The sequence below is a fragment of the Paramisgurnus dabryanus genome, chromosome 16 (genome assembly GCF_030506205.2).
Source record: "Paramisgurnus dabryanus chromosome 16, PD_genome_1.1, whole genome shotgun sequence".
In the NCBI taxonomy this organism is placed as follows: Eukaryota; Metazoa; Chordata; class Actinopteri; order Cypriniformes; family Cobitidae; genus Paramisgurnus; species Paramisgurnus dabryanus.
In genome coordinates this window covers 14,803,931-14,826,188 of record NC_133352.1, presented here as the reverse complement: position 1 = coordinate 14,826,188, position 22,258 = coordinate 14,803,931, and the positions used below count along the sequence as shown (strand labels likewise).

At 36.7% G+C, this 22,258-nt stretch overlaps 1 protein-coding gene and 1 long non-coding RNA gene across 2 annotated transcripts; both read right to left on the bottom strand.

Annotated features, from left to right (window-relative positions):
• Positions 1-8,484: 8,484 nt before the first annotated feature.
• drd1a (dopamine receptor D1a) lies at positions 8,485-10,535 on the bottom strand. Its single transcript, XM_065266562.2, has one exon. The coding sequence runs from the start codon at positions 9,807-9,809 to the stop codon at positions 8,706-8,708; it is 1,104 nt and encodes a 367-aa protein (XP_065122634.1). The 5' UTR covers positions 9,810-10,535; the 3' UTR covers positions 8,485-8,705.
• A 3,718-nt stretch (positions 10,536-14,253) lies between these two features.
• On the bottom strand, positions 14,254-15,183 carry LOC141280861 (uncharacterized). Its single transcript, XR_012335176.1, has 3 exons — positions 14,684-15,183; positions 14,448-14,495; positions 14,254-14,358 (listed from the first exon to the last, which is right to left on the bottom strand). It is a non-coding gene; the product is annotated as an uncharacterized lncRNA (long non-coding RNA).
• Between the last annotated feature and the right edge of the window lie 7,075 nt (positions 15,184-22,258).

Sequence of the window (22,258 nt, the reverse complement as noted above, 5' to 3'; positions counted from 1 at the left end):
AACTAAATGTAAGAGCCTGATAAAAATTTTTAATTTACATGAAAACACGTCAGATACACTTTGAGGGTTTTGCAACTGTTCATTTTAAAATGAAGAAGAACAAATTATGCTAGCATTGCATTTATAGCAAATTATTTTGTTTGTCCAAGTATCTCTATAATGATATCAATGAAGCTTCTGGATTATGTTGTACATGACACAGCTATGGGGGGTTTATTTGACTCTTCCTTTTCAGAGGGGGTCGGCTGGCTCCCAGGAACCCATCTGACACAAGCATTTTTTCCAACATGGCCATATTTAGCCTGTTATTAGCAGCATCCCTTGTGAATCTGGGATTTCTACAGAACCACTGAAACAAAGCGCCAGTGCAATATTATTTGTGGCTTTTTTTCTCTTTTGCATGCTGAAAATTCGCATGATATTTGTGCCGTTTGTTTCTGTGGCAACGCCTTAAATCTCTGTGGCCTTTATTCTCCGGCACAAAAGAAAGGCATGGTGCATTTCACACGCATTTCAACACAAAAATATTATACAAGAAAAAAAAGAAGTATTTGAACTATGAACTGAGGGCTGATCTAAGCACGCTATCAAATAACCAGGGGGATCGTTTAACTCTGTAATCCTGTAATGCAAGTCCGCTTTGTTGCGTTCTTTGTATTTGCATCGGTTTTGTGTTGTGTATGACTCATGCATAGGGTTTTGGAATTCAGCTGTTCCCATAGGTGAGCCAGCGCTAAGGAAGTGCTACAGCTTCAGTGTCCTTGTTGGAGGTCTGTACAGTATGTTACCAGTTGTTCGTGCTCATTGCTTTTGGACATCATCAAAACACGCACCAGAGGTAACAAGGTCTTTTACGACCTGGGATTTAGTACCCATCACCGTGCCATTCATCGTGTTTTGGCGGCACGCTTCAATTCTTCTTGTCTCTTGCCAAGATGTTTGTGTTTCCAGAAGGGATGGCTAATAAAAAAACTATTTTCTCCCCCCTCACATTTGTTTACCTAAGTAGTTTAGTCTCCTCTTTCGAGGAGAGTGTCTTACGTTGTTGATAGAGGGCATCTGTCTGCGAATGGCACTGATGTGATGAGATTAGTCAGATTGGACAGGCCCTACTTCAAAAACAGGCCTAAAGGGCAGTGCATTAGCATTGCATTCATTCAAACATGACACAGCTTTCCCTGACACTATCCTATAATGGGTACAGCATTCCTATTTTCGAAAAGCCAACGGTTTAATCTCTAATTTACATTACGTTCATTCGGCTTGGCTTAATTTCTCACATTAATGATGCGGGCACTAATCGGTCACAGGTCAACCGGAGATTTGAGGTCACTTATACGACTTGTCTGGCGCAAATCTTGCCAAGCCCAATCATAAGTTTGATTGATATGCACTGTTATTGAATCAGATGTGAAACAGCAGGCTTAGCCTTAAAAGAATATTCAATTTTCTTAAAAGAAAAATCCAGATAATTTACTCACCACCATGTCATCCAAAATGTTGATGTCTTTCTTTGTTCAGTCCAGAAGAAATTATGTTTTTTGAGGAAAATATTGCAGGATTTTTCTCATTTTAATGGAATTTAATAGAGCCCAACATTTAATACTTAACACTTAACAGTTTTTTTCAATGGAGTTTCAAAGGACTATAAACGATCCCAAACGAGGCATAAGGGTCTTATCTAGCGAAACGATTGTCATTTTTGACAAGAAAAATAAAAAATATGTACTTTTAAACCACAACTTTTCGTCTAGGTCCGGTCCAGGCGCGACCTAACGTAAATGCGTAGTGATGTAGGGAGGTCACGTGTTACATATATAAAACGCACATTTGTGGACCATTTTAAACCATAAACTGCCACAAAGACATTAATTAGTATCAGTTGACATACAACAACGTAGGAACGGTCCTCTTTCAAGACGCTTGTAAACACTGGGGCGGAGTTTCGCGTTCGTCCTCTGTGACCTCTTGACGTCATGACGTATTGCGTGGGGTCAGCTGCCGCATCACGACCGGATCTACATGACGAGAAGTTGTGGTTTTAAAGTGTATATTTGTTATTTTTATTGTCAAAAATGACAATCGTTTTGCTAGATAAGACCCTTATGCCTCGTTTGGGATCGTTTAGAGTCCTTTGAAACTCAGTTGAAAAAAAATGTTAAGTGTTGAGTTAAGTATTAAATGTTGGGCTCTATTAAAGTCCATTAAAATTAGAAAAATCCTGCAATGTTTTCCTCAAAAAACATAATTTCTTCTCGACTGAACAAAGAAAGACATCAACATTTTGGATGACATGGTGGTGAGTAAATTATCTGGATTTTTCTTTTAAGAAAATGGACTAATCCTTTTAGTGTTTTTTCCAATGTTATCTCATGACATTCGTACGTATTTTATAACTATTAATTTGCACAACCACATTCGTAAATTTTTATATGATTTGCCTTTGCCGTTGGTCAATATCATTGTCATTTAGCGGCTTTTGCATCAGAGCGCTTTAAATGTTATTTATTATTATATTCAAAAGTGACAGTAATGCCATGCTGAGATACAAGGGGTGTGACATTAGGGGTTTTGTTATTGGTTTTTTTATGACAATCATACTAAATTAGCCTGAACTCACGAGAACTCGTACATATTTTACAAGTTGGCTTAATCGTATAAATTCAAAGTTAATCAACCCTGCCCCTAACCCCTATGTCACAATGGCCAATCATACAAAAATCGACAAATGTGGTCACTTATTACAAATTAGTCACCTCGTAAAATATGTATGAACTGCGATGAGATGGTGTTGAAATTAGCCAACTCGTAAAATATGTACAAATTCTTGTGGGATCAGACAGTTTTTTTCCATTTACTGGCTCACGACAATATACAACTGTAGATCAATTTTCTATTAATTAATTTGGCCAAATCCCGCTAAATCAACTCTAGCACATACAGTACATTCGGTTCTGGAGAGGAATTTGTTCATTCTGCTTTGGCAAAGTGGGTGCAACATTTGGGCCTGACATGTGAATGGACTGCACGGATTAGGATGGATTAAAGGGGAAGTTTGCCTGATGGCCGCTGAGATTTATCTTAGTGGTACAATGTGCATCCTGCATCCCCCCTCTTTGTGCTGTAATAAGGTTGGGTAATGCCAAACACTGGTACTGTATGTTCCTGTTTCCAACTTACAGTACGAATCTGATCATCAGTCTTAAAATTCAGTGTAAGAACATCAATGACAAGTTAAACAGGGGGTGAAAACACAAAGACATCGCTTACCTGTGCAGTACCATTAAGATATCAGCATCTACAGCAGTCACTGTGCGGTCTGACATGAAACGTCAGTCGACATGAAGATCTGTTGAGGCATCACCGCTGCGACCCTCGCGGTTCCCCACCCTTTACTTATTAATCTGTCAAAGCAATTGTATGCGAGGCTGCGGGCTATTAGAAATGCATTAGTTCTGGTATTACATACAGTATTGGTTGTGATTTGCCTTATACATTTTAAATGAGAGAGGAAAGAATTCATCAAAAAGCTTTGATTGCACTTCCATCATTGTTCTTTCATACTCGGTCTTTGTGTGCAGCGGTGGATGTGGATTTTTAAACTATGCGGTATGTGTTGTCAAAAGCTCACACGATTCTGATTTCTCCCATTTATTTACATCACTGTTATAGTTACAATCCCAAAGATTCTGCCACAAGTGACATTGCTGGAAAATTGCTGTAATGGACTGGTTATGCAAGTCTAAGAGACCTCTTCCTGTCTTTCTTTTCGAGGTCACCAGTAAGCCAATTACTTTTAAAGACTACCCCGAGGAACATTTTATCGCTCTGGGGTTGCTCTTTCATAGCACGGTAGTTTATTTTAATTAATCATCGATGTCCTCGCAAATGTTTCCCCTAAAATTGCTTAAGACATAAGTGGGATTAGCCTACATGGATCTCTTTCACGGGCAAAAAATGTGAGAAGCACTTGAGTCATATACTCATATGTGACCCCGTCTATGAAACCACAGCTAAAGTCATTTATTTATGATTTCTACATAAAATCATCCTACGTAAAGAACATTCTGTAAAAATATAACCTTGATATCTTTAATATTGACTGCGTGTGGTCATCGATCAAACTTTGATGCATTTTATAATTAGATTATGAGACTTTAGACTGGATTTCAGAGACATGGTCATATTTAGGTGGATAGCTTGCTCATTGCGGTCTTGGATAAAATGAAACTGATGCTGAGTCCCAATTCGCATACTATCCGTCCTAAATAGTATTCGAAACTAGAATTAGTACGTCCCAAAACGTAGTATGTTGAAATGAGTATCCCAAAGATACCCGGATGGTCTACTATTTCCGGTTAGATTTCGAAGTGCAGATCGATCCACACTCTAACGGCTAATATTGCCCACAACCCATTGCGTGCGGGAGGGAGGAGCTTTGTGGTGATGTAAATATGGCAGCCAGACGCAGCAGCGGAGATGCGCCCTCAGCTTTTAAGTGTAAGAATTTAAATGTTTAACCCTAATTAAAGTTATCTTTCATTGTCTCGTAATATTCGGTTGATGTTGTGAAAATAAAGTACCATGGCTGTAGTATTGTGTCATGCATGTGTCTTTTTTATGTATTTCTTTTTATGTTTCTGTCTTAGATTTATACCTTACTATAAACCCTTATGAAAAAAACACCTTTTACTACACTAATCATAGTTTAACCACACTGACTTATTTGTAGTAATACTGTGGCTGTACAAATGTTAACTTTATTAAGAAATATGGTTACTAAACTTTTACTATAGTAAAAGCATGGTTCATTTTCATCGCGGTATTTCTGATTTGCAAACATAAGTATAAAATAAGCATAAAATACGTTAAACAATAGTTATACTATAAACTTTAACTATTTTAACTTTAAAATAAGTAGCTTTCATTACACACATTGTTGCACATGAACATCATAACCAGCCGCCTCACAAACGACCTGCGTTTGGTGTGCGTAACTAGGCAACCACGTTGTCGTTCACTTTGCATGACGTCATCGAAGTACGTCCCAGAACGTGCATACTCTTTTGCTACACACTCAAAAGTACGTACATTTTCCTCACAAAAACAGTACATACTTTTAGGTCGTAGTATAAGTAGGCGAATTGGGACCCAGCAAAAGAGATTTTTGTAGTTTTCCAATGGGTACTACGGGGACCACAAAAATGTGGACATTTAAGAAATAAGTAAAAATGCAACCTGCACTATACACTCACCTAATGGATTATTAGGAACACCTGTTCAATTTCTCATAAATGTAATTATCTAATCAACCAATCACATGGCAGTTGATTAGATTAATGCATTTAGGGGTGTGGTCCTGGTCAAGACAATCTCCTGAACTCCAAACTGAATGTCAGAATGGGAATAAAAGGTGATTTAAGCAATTTTGATGGTTGTTGGTGCCAGATGGCCGGTCTAAGTATTTTACAATCTGCTCAGTTACTGGGTTTTTCATGCACAACCATTTCTAGGGTTTACAAAGAATGGTGTGAAAAGGGAAAAACATTCAGTATGCAGCAGTCCTGTGGGTGAAAATGCCTTGTTGATGCTAGAGGTCAGAGGACAATGGGCCGACTGATTCAAGCTGATAGAAGAGCAACTTTGACTGAAATAACCACTCGTTACAACCGAGGTATGCAGCAAAGCATTTGTGAAGCCACAACACACACAACCTTGAGGCGGATGGGCTACAACAGCAGAAGACCCCACCGGGAACCACTCATCTCCACTACAAATTGGAAAAAAAGGCTAATTTGCACGAGCTCACCAAAATTGGACAGTTAAAGACTGGAAAAATGTTGCCTGGTCTGATGAGTCTCGATTTCTGTTGAGACATTCAGATGCTATAGTCGGAATTTGGCGTAAACAGAATGAGAACATGGATCCATTTGTTACCACTGTGCAGGCTGCTGCTGGTGGTGTAATGGTGTGGGGGATGATTTCTTGGCACACTTTAGGCCCCTTAGTGCCAATTGGGCATTGTTTAAATGCCACGTCCTACCTAAGCATTGTTTCTGACCATGTCCATCCCTTTATGACCACCATGTACTCATCCTCTGATGGCTACTTCCTGCAGGATAATGCACCATGTCACAAAGCGCGAATCATTTCAGATTGGTTTCTTAAACATGACAATGAGTTCACTGTACTAAAATGGCCCCCACAGTCACCAGATCTCCACCCAATAGAGAGTTTTTGGGATGTGGTGGAACAGGAGCTTTGTGCCCTGGATGTGCATTCCACAAATCTCCATCAAATGCTAGATGCCATCCTATCGATATGGGCCAACATTTCTAAAAAATGCTTTCAGCACCCTGTTGAATCAATGCCACAAAGAATTAAGGCAGTTCTGACACAGTCAAACACAGTATTAGTATGGTGTTCCTAATAATCCTTTAGGTGAGTGTATATGTGAATATATGACCCTCTCTGTGAAATCCAGGCTAGAGTCTCATAATCTAATCACTTAAATTTCAATCTTTGACATGACCTTACTTAGTCAATATTAATATCAAGGTTATATCTCCACAGAATGCTCTTTACATTATGTAGGATGACTTTAAAGTGACTCACAAAAATGACTTCAGCTGGGTTTTCACGTATATCAAACCACGTCATTTAAATTAAAGACAGCACATGCATGGCATTTTACCAAACAAATAGGCTCGTTTTGATTTAAATAAAATGAAAAACTTTAAAATGAAGACACAAGCTATTTTGGTGCATCTTGGATGTCACCTTGTGGATCATTTCAATAGTTAATGTGATCCACACCACAAATTAGTTTTTTAGAAAAAGTCAGGCAGATTTTTCTGTGGTCACTGTATGGTTGTTGAGTATATTTAAAGGTAGCTCATTGGTAAATAAATGTACACTCCTCTTGTATCCACACATTAAATATGCACTAGTACGCTACACAATCCTAATTCTGTTCATTAGACTAATTACACAGTGTCCCCACTGTTTCCTGTCAGCTGAAACGGACCAAACACAACGCACAGTATAGCATCAAATGACAGCGATGACTCACGCACCGCTGTTTCTGGATCACAGCGTCTACTCTTTAATAACTCATCCAATATGTTTCCTATAGTCTCTGATATGAGAGTTTGGGAATTTGAGCCTGAGTGGTAATGCCAGCTTTGAGAGCCCAGCTGTGACAGGTTGACTCTCACTCTCGGAGGCTGGCAAGCAAAAACAATTCGACTCCCCATGCAGTTAGTCTGTGCGAAGTTTGAGCTTATTATCTCAATTCATGCCACCTTTGCTCCGTGCCAAGACAGCTTGACAGTAACAAATAAAACTTTAAGTGGTTGCGAGTCGCAATTCTTCTCGTGTGTTATTGTGTACTATTCAAGCTGAAGAGCAATACAGAGGCATTTGTGTATATTTTTCCTCATAGAAAAATCGCAATTTTAAAACGTTTCTAAAGATTAAATGCAAACAAGCACAAAAATGCAAATTTACACATTTTTAATGCAATGTTCACATATTCACTTTCTTATTATTAGTTAAATATGTTATCTGTCTACCTTATTAACATTATTTTACCGTAATTCACAGACTCTGTGTCCTTCTAAACAAGAATGCAGTACTATGCAAAGAAAAGTAAGCAACATATGTTGTGAAATTGTAATTTTCTGCCAAAAAAAGTCCCAAATATCAATCACATTAACAGACTCATCACATTTGATTACATTCACTACGCTGCACACTTTACGAGGTACTGGCCCATCTTGTGTTCATTTTCCACATTATCACATGGCACATTGCATCACATCAACAATCCAGTGTTATTTATTTAGTAGTACTGGGGCTGACTCTTTTTGAACATTTTTTACAATCGCAACAATAACAAATCTATTACTTGTTAACCGTAACCGAGACTTCATTGCCTATTCCCACATCAGCATTTTTATATTATGGCCATCTGTTCATTTAGTCTTAGTGCTTCATTTTTACAGCTTAATAATGGATGAGGGGATTTGATGAGAACAAGTACCACAGAACGATATACATGTTCATTATGGCAATAATGGGACGGCCATTTCATGACCGACCATCTGCCCTCTTGTTTTGGAAAAAAATGCCACATCTCGTGAATAAGGCAAGATGTAAAGGAAATGCGTTAAGTACGGAGAGGATGAGATCAATGTTTATCAAGCAGCGATGTATGAGATTCAGGTTTTTTTTTTATTTAAATTTGTCTATTATTCAATGATATTAATGCAGTGATACATTAGAAATACATTCTTTAAAAGAAACAACAAACAATATGTACAGTATTTTACTGTATTGCAGTTTTGCCCATAGATAATTATTTAACAGTTTCTCATGAACATTCTGTATTTTTATGATCATAAAATGACACTTTTCTAGTTTATGCAAGTGACTTGTGAATTCAGTTATTCATTGGTAAACAGTTTGGCATGAAATAACCATGCATCATTTTAGAGAAGTTAACGTATTATAAAAAGCATCCTTGCTTAAGAAACATCAGACCTGCTGTCCTACATCCCACAGTTTTAATCCCAAATCTATTTTCCAATAGCCTTCTTTGGCAATGAACTGGTGTGACACACATGGCTCACGGGCCAATCCGTCCACGCATGAGGTCTCCCTTACGTTACAGAGAGAAGAGTGATGCATTTCAGTTTTGCTTTTCAGTTTTTGTTCAAGCTGGCCGTATCCATGCTATTAATGCCTGGACAGAGTCTTTGGCACCCCAGTAGGATGGCAAAAGCTCTGCGAAAGTCAGCATTGAAGGCGTATATGATTGGGTTGAGCGATGAATTCGCCCATCCGAACCACACGAAAACATCAAAGGTTGTTGGACTGATGCAGGGCAGCTTGGTGTCACCGCTTTTTGCACTGTGTTTACAAAACGGCACGATGCAGTTCAGGATAAAAAAGGGCAGCCAGCAGCAAACGAATACTCCCATTATAACAGAGAGAGTTTTTAACACTTTCGTTTCCCTTTTGAATGACTGTTTGAAGGAGCTCTCCGAATCCACGTTGGAAGTGCTACCCATGCTGTCGTGCCGGATCTTGGCGCTCTCGGCCGCCCGTTCCAAGGCGGAGATCCTTTTGATCTGCTTCTGGGCGATTCTGTAGATCTGAGTGTACGTTACGATCATGATGGCGACGGGAATGTAAAAGCTGATGAGGGAGGAGGAAATAGCATACGTCCTGTTGAGACTGGAATCACAGTTGTCCATCGACGGAGCGCCGTGAGAAGCGTTGACCTCCGAGAAGCTTGTCGGCTGCGCCTTGTGCCATTTTAGCTGCACTGGGATGAATGAGATGAGCACAGACAGTGTCCAAGCCACACTGATCATCACAAAGGCCACCCTGGGAGTCATCTTCCTCTCGTAGCGAAACGGGCTGGAAATGGCCCAGTATCGGTCCACACTTATAACGCAGAGGTTTAGGATGGAAGCTGTGGAGCACATGATATCAAAAGCCACCCAAATGTCACAGAATGAACCGAACGGCCAAAAGCCAGCTACCTCTGTCACAGCCTTCCAGGGCATGACCAGAATGGCCACCAGCAGGTCCGACACCGCCAGCGAGATGACAAAAAAGTTTGTGACTTTAGAGCGTAGGTGGCGAAACTTTGTGACAGCTGCGCAGACCAATGTGTTTCCCAGTAAGGTGGAAAGAATCAGAAGAGAAAGAAAGCAACCGGTGAGAACTCGAGTCGACTGGTCGCTTTCAATGAAACCGCTGTCAACGACAGTGGTCAAGTTCAAATCCATCACAGCCATTATGTGTGACAAAAGCAATGTCCACTAAGGAAGAAAAAAACTGGTTGTGGTGTCTTCCATAATAAAAAATTAATCATCTCTGGTTCATGTCACATCAAAGGTTCCCATGCACATGAAATTGTCCTGCATTATATTACTAAGGTTGTGGTATAGTCTATTTAAGAAACACTATAACCATATGAGGGCTATCATGATGAATGAGTGAGTCATCATAGCTTTACTCACCCAATGAGAGTTTCCTTAAAACTGTAATTTCGGGTGATAATGTGTCCTTACGAAATAAAACGCTCGTGGACTGCAGCGAGCAAAACTATTTAGTTTGTGTCCTGCCTGTTTCCGCATGTTAGTTTGTCAAACAAACTACAAAACAAATATTTAGAGAATAAATATACGACACTACTGCCACACAAGCACTATATTATAAAAAACTGCCACATCCACAGAGTTATTAAACGCAGTTTACCTGACTCTGTTTGCGACACTTATCAAGAAGCTGTATTTATCCAAAAAAAAAAAATGTTGCATAAATCACGATTCAGAAAAAGAAAAAGTTCACGAACCGATCCACACACGGTTTAGTTTAGTGTCCTCTTCGTATTATTTCCATGTCCTCGATAAATGACTCGTTTCGTCTTGTATAAGGTGTTATTTCATCCGGACACGCGAGTGGATGCTATCGCAGTGTGACCTACTGGAGACGAAAGCGCGGTCGGGGCGCGCGTGGTGAGATTGGTGAACCAAAATACAAGACGAACTAAATTCACACTGACACGTGTCTTGTCCGAGGTGTTTCAAGAGATATTACTAAAACAGTAGGAAGTCCTATCCCTAGTAGGTGGTTAAAAAGCGCGAGGTCACATACTGATAATCTTTAGTGTTCAGTCAGTGCGCGTGAGATGAGCGCGTAATTGCGATTTTATCACTTAATTTCATTTTTATTTTATGGCCTGGCTATTCAATCCACACAAAGTTTATTTTGATTGATAGTCCGATTATTTCTAATCTATTGTGTAAGGTTCTTTTACGTGCTTTTTTAATATTAATGCATTGCTATTTTATTTATTCAGTCAAGTGCATGCAATATTTGTACTACTATACTACCTCATAATGAAAGCGTTAATACCAAATATGTACAGCATTAAGGCGAAATTTCACAAAAATCAAAATATAGATGGTCAACCTAAATTAAGTGACTGACTCCCTCTAATGGAGAGTTTCCATATTAAACATACTAAATTCATACAAAATTATTATTAAGTAAAACACTTTGTCCGATTGAATGACATTTTTTACAATGACACTGCAATGTGATAAAATACCTACGTTTATTTTTTTTAAACTTCTGCCTTTATTAAATAATTGCAATGTAAATAAGTAAATAGCTTTTCTTTTAAAACTCTCAGACCTGTAATTTAATGTAACTTTATGTACAGTAAGGCATTTATAAGAAATAATAAAGGCACACATTTATTATTGGGGGTGGAATGCAGCGAAGCTTTAGATCATGCATTAAAATGACTGAATCCATTAACAGATGAATGCTTCTGGGTGTGAAGTCATGCTTTAAAACCACAACAGATTATAAAGTTGTGTAATTATTGCTTTGCAACAACTTGGTTAGTTTTGCATCAAGTTTGAAAGACTTTAAGTAAGCACTGATTGGATAAATAATATTTAGTAATATAATATTTAATCATTATTAATAGTAATATCATAATTAAAGTAAAACTTAATGTTTGTCTTTTTGTGACAGCTTTTTGTTAAAAAAAAAGAAATTGATCTCAAAGTGGAATAAAGGTCAATTTTGAAATGCATAATTGCTTTAATGCTTCCTAAAATCTAATTCAGTTTATGCCTAATGGTTTGGGTCATTACTGGAAGCATCTAATTGTTATAAAATTAATAGATATGGTTTACCAGTGGAGACATCTATATTTATAGTATATTGTTATGTAATTGGTTAAGCCTCTGTATATGGCACACATATACAGTAAGCCCACGGCCATATATGGTCATCTAACATTCATAAATTTCCTACTATGGTGTTTTCCTGATTAAGGTCAGCCTGTTGGTTTCACGGTCAGATTCAGATCAATTGATACATGGCTTCTGGCTTCTCAGATTGACACAATGAATGTTTTTAATGTTGACACCTTAAAATAATTAAAAATAAACCAATATACGAGTTTATAGTAAACTTTAAGACAGCTTTAGAGCAGACAATTTCTCAAAACCCACAAAAGGTTCAGATGGGAGCTTACGCAACAGTCAGCTGCTTTTAGGTTTGTGGACAGTCTCTTTAAAAACGGCAGTGATCGTTGTCTGTCCATTTGAGCTTTCAGACAGGTTTTTCTTCAGGCAAAACATTTTAAGTAAAGTATAGAGGAATATGTCCGAAAGCAAAACTTCACCCAACATCACCTCATCCTGTCAAAACTCTCATTAAACAATAAATATGGAATACAACGTCCATTGTTATTGCCTGAAATACCTGAAATCACAATCAAAACATTTGATATTTGTGAGTCAAAACAGTAAAACAAGGAAGTGGATAAATTGTGAAATGGATGGATTTTCTATTATGTCACTCTTAACATTGCAACAACGCATTTGGTCATGTCACTGTTCTTGTGGCATTAGTAATGTTTTGTGTCATCAGAAAACTGGCAGTGATTTAATCTTTTTATCAATCTATATAATATGTATGTAAAATATACATGGCCTCCCTCAATATGCATCATATGCCTTAAGTGTATCTCTCAGAAAAAGGTATCAGTACCCTTTCAAAAAGGACACATTTGTACCTACTGTACAAGGTGCGTATTACCTCAAAAGGCACACATTGTTACATCAAAGGCACATACACTATATTTTGCCTTCTAACAAAGATGTTGTCTCACAGCAAGAAGGTCCCTAGTTTAAGCCCTGGCTGGACCAGGAGGTCTTTACATGTGGTCCCTGACCTGTGTCAGCATGGGTTTACTCTGGGTACTACAGTATATTGGTTTCATCGGACTCACGCTTTTTGTCACGGTTATGCACCTAATTTCTGGTCTGTAATTATTTGTCGGTTTTGGTTTGCTAAAGATGAGAGGAGACGACGAGCGTGTATCACAACTGTGCGGAGAGGTTTGGGAAACAGGGAAGAATTCCAGGAACTGCAGCTAATATTGAATAATAATTTTATACAATAACGTTAGCTCAGTGTAATAGTTGATAGGCGTTAGATATGATATATGAAGAAAGATAATTTACTTGTCATTTATTTCCCTTGTTATCAAAAAAAAAAAACTACTGTAAAAGGTTGTTATTGATCCTATGTGGAAGTTGCGTTTAGTCCACAAAAGCCATTTGTCTATGTTGTTGCTGCTGAAACCATCTATATACAGTATACACTGATCTAAAACACATGAAAAAAAAACAAACAATAAAAGCAATAGAAATAATGTGGTCTTGATACGATTCAGTTTGTTTAGGGTTCAATTTAATATACTAAAATTGAGGACTTTTCCAAGCATAACATCATTTGTTTGTTTTATACCTGTTACAATACAGGTAAATACTATTAAAACAAAGTCTAGTGTTGATTTCTTTTCTTCTTGTATGAAGATAATACCATTAACCTTTCAAAATTCAATCCATACTTTGATTACAAAGAGTGCATGGCACCTTGTTAAATAAATAAACAGCCTTACAGATAAACAAATAAACAATGGTAAATAAATATAATTGCTAAAAAATAAATAAATTAAATATTTATCATTAAAAATAAATAATCGTGTAATTCACATACTGTAACATCTCCATAATACTATGCCGAATGAATTATCCCTTGTGAGTTTTGCAGTGCCTACGGTTCCATTCCTGAATAAAAGTAATGCTGGAATTCAGGTACAGTTTGATCTGGTAACTTGGTGATCTTTTCCTCTTTCTTGTCTCCAGACAGTTGACTCCTGGCTCCATCTGGAAGATTCAAAGTAGATGGATAAGAAATGTTACTGTAAACCACTTTAAGATTCATTCAGTTTCTGCGCTTTCATGCTAGATAATAATTTCCTTTAATTTAACAGAGATGCTAAAATTTCATAAGCTAGTTTTAAATCACCTAAACTTTATGGGGTGGTTTTCCAGAAAAAAGCCTAGACTGAAATGCAAGTTTGAGCTGCCTTAACTAAAAACAGTGACATATCTTAAAAATATGTGTGATTGTTTTGTCTCAACAATGCATACAATGTCTTTGTAAAAACTATTAAGACCTAATCCTGGGTTAATCTAAACCCTGTCCAGAATCTTTCTTGAAGCAGTGTGGGATTAAACAGCAGTACCCAAACATTGATCTTAGTCTTAAGATGAATGATGTGTTGAGCAAAAACATAATCATGTAATATTACAGGACTCCAATATGATATGGTGGCAAATGTCTTACCGTGGGTTTAGACTGGCTAAGATCTTTCAGAAGATCCAGACTGTTTTTCAAATGTTGACTTATGGGTCTTATTAACTCCAGCGATTCTTTCAGGTTTCTTATAAATACTTCCTTACAAACGCACTGTGTTTAAAAAATACAAAAATTTTTTAATTCAAAGTTACAATGCAGTATGTTTACAAAAAACTTGGAGAATAACACAACACACTTACCGGATGATTATGATTTACTGCTGGTTTCAACTGAGTAGCATTGACTGTCTATAAATAAATAAGTCAATTATTATCAGTAATATAATTCAGTACATTCATACTCATACTCATTCCTTCCTTTAGACTCTTTAGCTATTTTTAACCACTAATGAATTGTAAACATGACATAAAACCTCTTTAGAGGTTCGTTAAAAACATTTCTGCTATTTATTTACAAATGTGAGTAATTTACTTACTGTTAAATCATTTGCTGAACCAAGTTTTTGAAGATTTTTTAGAAGTTCGGCGAATTTATGCGTCTCTGCGCAGCTGAGCGTGAGCATGGTGACGAAAAGTAGAACTCTCATGATGTCTTGCGAATGGATGCTTTTCAGAGATAATGATCTCGATTCTGCACACTAACTTTTATACAGCCCTATCAGGAAGTATACACCACATAGAAAGCATGCGCTCACACCTAAAATATAACCATGATGCAAGTTAACAGTTTCTAAATGGGTTGAAGGGGAAAATACTAGGGGTTTCATTAAGTTGCTGCCTACATGGAAAAAAACATCTTTGAATTGTGGGAATATTGCTTATGTGTGAAATGTTTAGAGGTCAATGTTTAGTTTGATAAACATTGAAGGCATCATGATTACAGTACAATAAGGGAAGCTACTGAAATAACACAAAGTTATACTTTATTTATAAAGTGGCTTTGATAGTGTAATTTAACATTTAAATAATAAGTGATATTAATTATAACCCCCCCCCCCATTTTATCCGTAATCTAGGGTTGGAGTTTGTATATAGTAATTACATGGGTGACTTGAAGTAAATATGTGTCCCTGAACTACAAAACCTGTCGTCGCACGAGTATTTATAGCAATAGCCAACAATACAATGTGTGGATGAAAATTATAGATTTTTATTTTAAACCAACAATCATTAGGATATTACGTAAAGATCATTTTCCATGAAGATATTGTTTAAATATATCAAAACTTCATTTTTGTGAAAGGATGCAGTTGCTAGTGACTTCCTTTGGACAACTTTAAATGCAAATTGATGTTTTGGCACCCTCAGATTCCAGATTGTTAAATAGTTGTATCTCGGCCAAATATTGTCATATCATAGCAAACCACACATCAATGGAAAGCTCATTTATTCAACGTGCAGATGATGTATACATCTCAAATTAAAAAAATTGACGCTTATGGTTTTGTAGTCCAAGGTCATGTACATTTTGAGGTACTAATATGCACTTTTTGGTACCAATATGTACCTCTGAGGTACTAATATAAACTCTTTAGGTGCAAATGTCTACTTTTGAAAGGGTGCCACCCCACGACAGTAAAGGAACCATTTCATTCTGACAATTTATAGTATAAATAATAATATTAATTAATAAATAAAAATTATCAATAGATACCTTTAATATTCTTAATCAAACTTCAAAATAAAGTTAACGTGTTTTAAGTGGGAAAACAAACATAAAACATACAGCACACAGACAGATACTTGCATGCAAATGAATCAACAGGACGTACTGAAACATTGTAACTATAGAAATGACTCTCAGAATGAAAGGAAGACATGATGTTTAATAAAGATTATGTGTTAAACTCAGTTTGTTTGCGTCTGAATCTCAGTGGAGTCAATCGAAACTTGCTTAATGTCTGTTGAAAAATTACAGCACTGAGATTTTAACCCAACTTCACATTAAAACCCCACATGGGTTCGTCCATACCACTGCTTTCATTTGATGTTTACACATTGCTTACGCTCAACAACCAGCCACCAGTCATATTACAGTAAATAGGTTTACAGGTCATACATGTTTATTTCTAACAAACTGTTTATTAAATTCAGTCACATTAAATGATAGTATTTTTGTATTAGTATTACAAATGTTTTTATTTAAAGACATTTTGAAAACATTGGAAAAATGTACACCACCAATATGATCTGGTATTGCGTGTGTAAAGAGTAAAAATCTTTATTTCACATTAGATTTAACTAATGTCCTTTGTGCACTCCAAATAAATAAATAGAAAGCAGAAGATGCCCTCCCAAAAAATGTTATCTACTATTTGATCAATATTTGTGGTCACGTTTAATACTGTAGCCGCAAGTTAAAAAAAAGTTTCGCTTGTGATTTTTATCTTGTTAAACAGACGCGTCATTGTGGGTATTGTTTTTTTTTTACTTGTCAGCATGGTACTGCGTCTGACATATTGACACAGTTTACATTAATGGAAAAGGTCATGGCACTGATACTAATAAATTCAAAGCAGATAGTTTCAGGTGTTACACTGGGTTTTTTGAGGTAGGGAAACCCTTAGCAAGCAAAGGCAGGCATAAAAATACATATGTTGAAACCAAGTGTGTCTGACATAATTTATAGTAAATAGCATTTTTTATCACTCTTATGTTTAGGTTCAGTTATTTCCCTGTTATGGCAATGAAAAGGTTATTAGTCAGTTATTGAAATGTCTAATTTCACAAATGTCACTTAATTTCATATTTAATAAATTTGCAGTCTGCAAAACCCTCTAAGTGCAAGCAAGCTTTTTTTGCAAAAACCTCTACTTCTTAAAAAAGTCTTCAGTCACTCTTTTACTGTCATTTCTAAAAAAAATTGCAGCTTAACATTCGAAAGCATACGCATCTTCTTCACTCATTTGAAAAACATTTTGTGTTCTGCCAACAAACCCATCCCACCCATTAGACAACTCTGGCCCGGATCTGCACTGGATCTGTGCCGAAGTCAGCAGCTTTGGTGTGTATTCAGTGTGGATCTGGCCCGAAATTGTCTGCCATCGAAGCGAAAGTATTTGATGAATGTATGTATTATACATGCCAAGAGCATTCAGTCATTTTTTGAGGAAAGTGGTGCTTAGCGGCTTTTGCATCTGAGCTCCTCGTATTTGCTAGGGGTTAGGGTAAATAAATAAAAATAAAAGTATCAGTTAAACCTGCTATGCTATGTTATGCTATGCTATGTGTCAAGTTTGTTGATCATTTAGTTCCAGAATAATCTCAAACATTGGATTTCCTTGTATAGAAGCAACAATGTATAGGCCGTGCTATATTGTGAATACAGTCACGTCTGTATTTAGACACGAAACAGTACTAGAAACTCAAAAAAATGTATCATCTACTTGCCGTTGTTTGAGGAATTAGCTGTTGCTTGACGTTTTCACACTGCATAACACAAATAGCTAATCAGGAAGAAGTAGGCCGGTCTGTCTACTCAAGTGTCACTGAGGGAAATCCATTTATGAGGTCAGACGAATACTTTAACTAAACCCCACCTACCCGAAACCTCATCAATGGCTACTTAGAGGCAAATTTACCACATCCAATAAATAATGATTCATCCGAACCACTCAAAATAGCAGTGGTCAATTTCAGAAAGAAAATACAAGCCTGTCAGCAGCATCACTGAGAATCGCACATGTTCAGTACAGAGCAAAGCCCCTTTAGAGAAGACGCACCACTAGGTGGCCATGTTTTTAGTCATGCAAAACTATGTCCTATCAACTTGAATAGGAAAAGATAGAAATTACCTACATCAACTGTACCATAACTTTAGTTTCCAGGTTGGCCAGCATCATGTGCAACTCCATACAGAGTTGCATTGCCCCCTACAGCAGTAAATCTTGTTGTACACAATATCTTTTGTACGAGCAGATGAGCTATAACTTCTCTCGCTCCAGGCAGGGCAAATCAGGGTTATCAGAGACTCGAGTCACACAACACTGAACCTGCTGCGTTTATTAGGCAGATGGTACAGCATCATTTGGTTCTCCATCCAAACTAATGGCTGTTAACCCATGCAGTCAAATATCATTATCACAGAAGCCCCATACAAACCCTCTGCAGTATATTTTAACAGTCACACACTGGACCCATTGCATACTGTGTCTATACTACATTTGTTTACTGTGAAATCCAGACCAGTCAGATAATCTAATGAGATAAAGAGCATCAAAGGTGGATTTCAATCATTGATTTTAATCTTTGACATGACCTTATTCAGGCAATATTAAAGATATCAAGGTAATATTTGTATACGTTATGCAGAAAATAGTAAATTACAAAAAAATTACTTTAGCTGGGTTTACTTTAGCATGTACGAGTCCAAGCAGGGCTTCAACAGTCCAATCTCAGTTCTACTTAAAATTTAAGGACGTTGTCAGAGCCAACGGAGTAGTGGGCAGTTCTCCGACATGTGCTTACGGCAATCCAAATTTGATTCCCAGCTCGACACACACATTGCAGTCCTTGCAGATTTATTCAAACTTCCTTATTGTTTTTGAATTAAATGCATTAGATTAGTGGTCTCTAACATGGTGCCCGCATGCACTGGGTTGCCCGCACAGAGTCTCTGAGTTGCCCACCAAGTGTCAATTTTTATATCATTTCTTTCCTTTTTTTTTTATTATAGCCTGGCTTCTTTTATGTATGTTAACATTTAAAAAAATGATAAAACATGTCAATAAGAAAAATAAAATAAGAGTAACACAAAAAGTTGTGAGTAGGCTATATCAAAAAAAGTTTTATCTATTGTGGTATCTCTTGCTCACAAAAAGGTTGGAGACCCCTGCTTTAGATATATGGTCTGGATATATGTGTGTGTGTACAATACTTAAAAGTGCATTTTTATCAGTATGTGCGTGTTTGACCTTTTGCACAGGTAACACATTGCTCTACAACTGAGCCACAGGACAGGAGCACATAGCATTTTGCTATTTTAGCTTAAACATCAGCCAAGTATGCATATTTCATGTGCGAAGCCGAATCTACCAGTTTCGTGACTCAACGTTTCTACCACATCTTGTCTTAACACGATCAGTTGCTAAAATAAGATTTAATTCTATCACCCACATCTCAATACTGTGGAATTTACCTTACTGGTTTTCTTGCTGCCATGCCTTTGAGACTCACATTTATACAGCTTCATTGGCCAGCGTTTCTTTGATGCCTCAATATGTATGTTAATAACAATCTACAATAGCAAAATATCAGTCTCATTTAGGTGTTTCGCAAGACCCTTTCCCGTTGTTCTCACACAGTTGCATCAGTCTCACACATTTGGTTTTTCAAAACCATAACGAAGTGACGTCCTTTGTGAAATTTCTCGGCCCCACTGACACATTTTGACCTTGATGTCACTTTGGTCGATTGGTTACTGAAATCCAAAGATACTTCCATTTAATAGAGGAATAAACTTCTCATCCGTACCAGTACTTTCCCAAATTCATTTTCCCCTGCCCCGGGAGACTTTGTGGCCAAAAGCATGAGTGTTTGCCCAGTCACTGGAGGCAGTGTTGACACTTTGTTTCTGAATGGGGGGGGTGCATATTCTGCATACTTTACAGAGATGGTGTGCTGATACGCGAAATAGAGGAAATTTCAACCCGAGATTCGTTCTCCGCATCAGGGAGAAAAACAGCTTACCGCCAGCAACTCTTAACACATATATGACTCACATGAGACATGCTACCTAACTTTATAAAAAATAAAATAAAACATAACAGCGTTACCTCGTAAACATCTGCTGTCCAGGGTACAAATAGGGCGATGTAAAAGAGGTTAATTTTGTGCAAACCATGGATATTCCACTAATCTTATTAGTACTTTGGTGTTTTCTGTAAATCATTTGTAAAATGTTAATAGTCCTTTTAATTTATAGAGAAATTTTGGCAAGTGTAAACTGTGTAGAAAAATGAAAAGTAGAAAATGAAAAATTCGCATTGGATCCCATTCAAATGGGATGCTTATATATTGTTAAAGGATGCGTCTGGTTAAATGTTGCCCTACTGTACAGTAAAGGAACTAAAAATTTTCTGTAATGTTTTCAACTTTATTCGCATGTATGCATTTTATCCAAAGCAGCTTCAGTGAATTCAAACGATTGTTTAATCAGTATCGAAACCATGACCTTTGCATTGCTAACACAATGCTACACCATTTATGCTCACATTACCAACTTTTGACGTTCTGTAGGCCTACAACAAACAAATCAATACAGAAATGGAATACAGATGCAAATACAAACATACATTTTAAATAAAAGTTTATATACATACATATATCAGCAGCATATATATTGTGAAAATTGTGATGTAGGAATTCAAGTTAGTTGTTATCCAGAGTTGGATAACCACACCGTTGGATTAAAAATGGCCCAATGTTGGCCTTAAATTTCAACTTAAAAATATTAGTTAATTTAGCAAAAATGTTGAATCAACTAATATTTTAGAATTTACTCAACATTTTTAGCAGCACAAACACTTACTTTTTTTTAAGTTGAACAAATTTTTTTTTTACAGTGTAGATATTATTTTTTTTAACATTTCCATAAATCAGATAAAAATATTATTGTAGACATAAAAAAGACATTTGATATTTATATTCAAACTTTTTGGTAAAATAGGTAGAGTACAATGCAAGTCATTTTAAAAGTCTGCCATGTTTCAAATACAACATTTGAAAAGTAGGCCAAAAGGTTTCAGACTAAACCAAAAAAGTGGAGAGAAAATATTTTCAGTTTCAGGATTTTTCTCTGAGTACAAAGGCCACTAGGCATCAGAGATTTGAATCAGTTGGTTTAGTTAGGAGGATGTTTTTGATTCATTTGATGGTAAATGCTTCTCCTGTCCCATCTTAATATGCAGAGACAACTACAGTAAGTAGTTCACTGTGTAAACAGATCTTTGAGGTGATTCAAATCATGAGGTGATTTGAAAATGAAGTTGACATATTTCAACTATATTTTATGACAACTCATCTCTAGTCAAGATAAATAATAATACGTAAAAATGAGTTGATTCAACAAATTTTTTTTAAGCCTTTTTAAGCTTTACATTATAACATATACCAGGCCTAACTATAGCCTCACTTGTTTTTGTTTTATTTACCCTGTATTCCCAGGGACATTTATTAATTTTTATTATTACTCATTTTAAGTTCTTTATTACTTTTGTACAGTATTCTGTATTATGTGATTTTTTATGATCTGTTTTATGTGCTTTTGAAAGTGTGCAGCACTTTGGCCTATACTCATGGTGTTTTTAAGGTGCTATATAAAAAATTTACTTACCATGAATCTAGATCCAATTATGATTATGCCAAACATGTTAGATTCTACAAATCCAGGATTTGGATACAGTTCAATTTTCCAAAAGTAAAGAAGATCTGCAGACATATAGGGCCGGTCACAAGGCTTATATAAATGTATACTTTTTTTATATCTGGCCTCGGTATGATAAATTTATATGAGCCTTGTGACCGGCCTTAGATGTGTGCAAATCTTATTTATTTTTAGATTATTGTATAATTTCGCATGTAAAGACGTTGGATATGTGTTCTTTTGGATTGTTGTACACTTAGGGGGGGGGGGGGTAACAGTATTTCATGCATTCTGACTTATAAGCACAGTTAAAGAGTTGGATTTCTCATGCTAAACATAGGCAAAGTGTCAAAAGCAGTTGGACAGTATTTCTGTGCCGAATGCACTTCGCCAGGGTTCGTACAAGTTTCGGAAAGTTTTTTTTTTAATCCAGCTGACGTATCAGGGGTACGCTATACGTATAATTTATTTTTATGGGCACTTCCCCTGGAAAACCAAGCGAGAACTACAAGGATTTTTTATATCAAGACTCAACAGTGGCACGACAGAAGTACTGTGTTTTCGGATGTAAGGAGAAGAAAGCCATCCTTATGGAAATATTAGATAAAGTTTGTTTATCCGGGGTAGCAGCTGAGTTTTGCGTGTGTGTTTGTTTAACACTGGATTTGGTTGAAAAGTCCCAAATGAG

What these genes read in the sequence shown, in the direction of transcription:
- drd1a (XM_065266562.2), bottom strand. Translation starts at nt 9,809, where the DNA reads ATGGCTGTGATGGATTTGAACTTGACCACTGTCGTTGACAGCGGTTTC.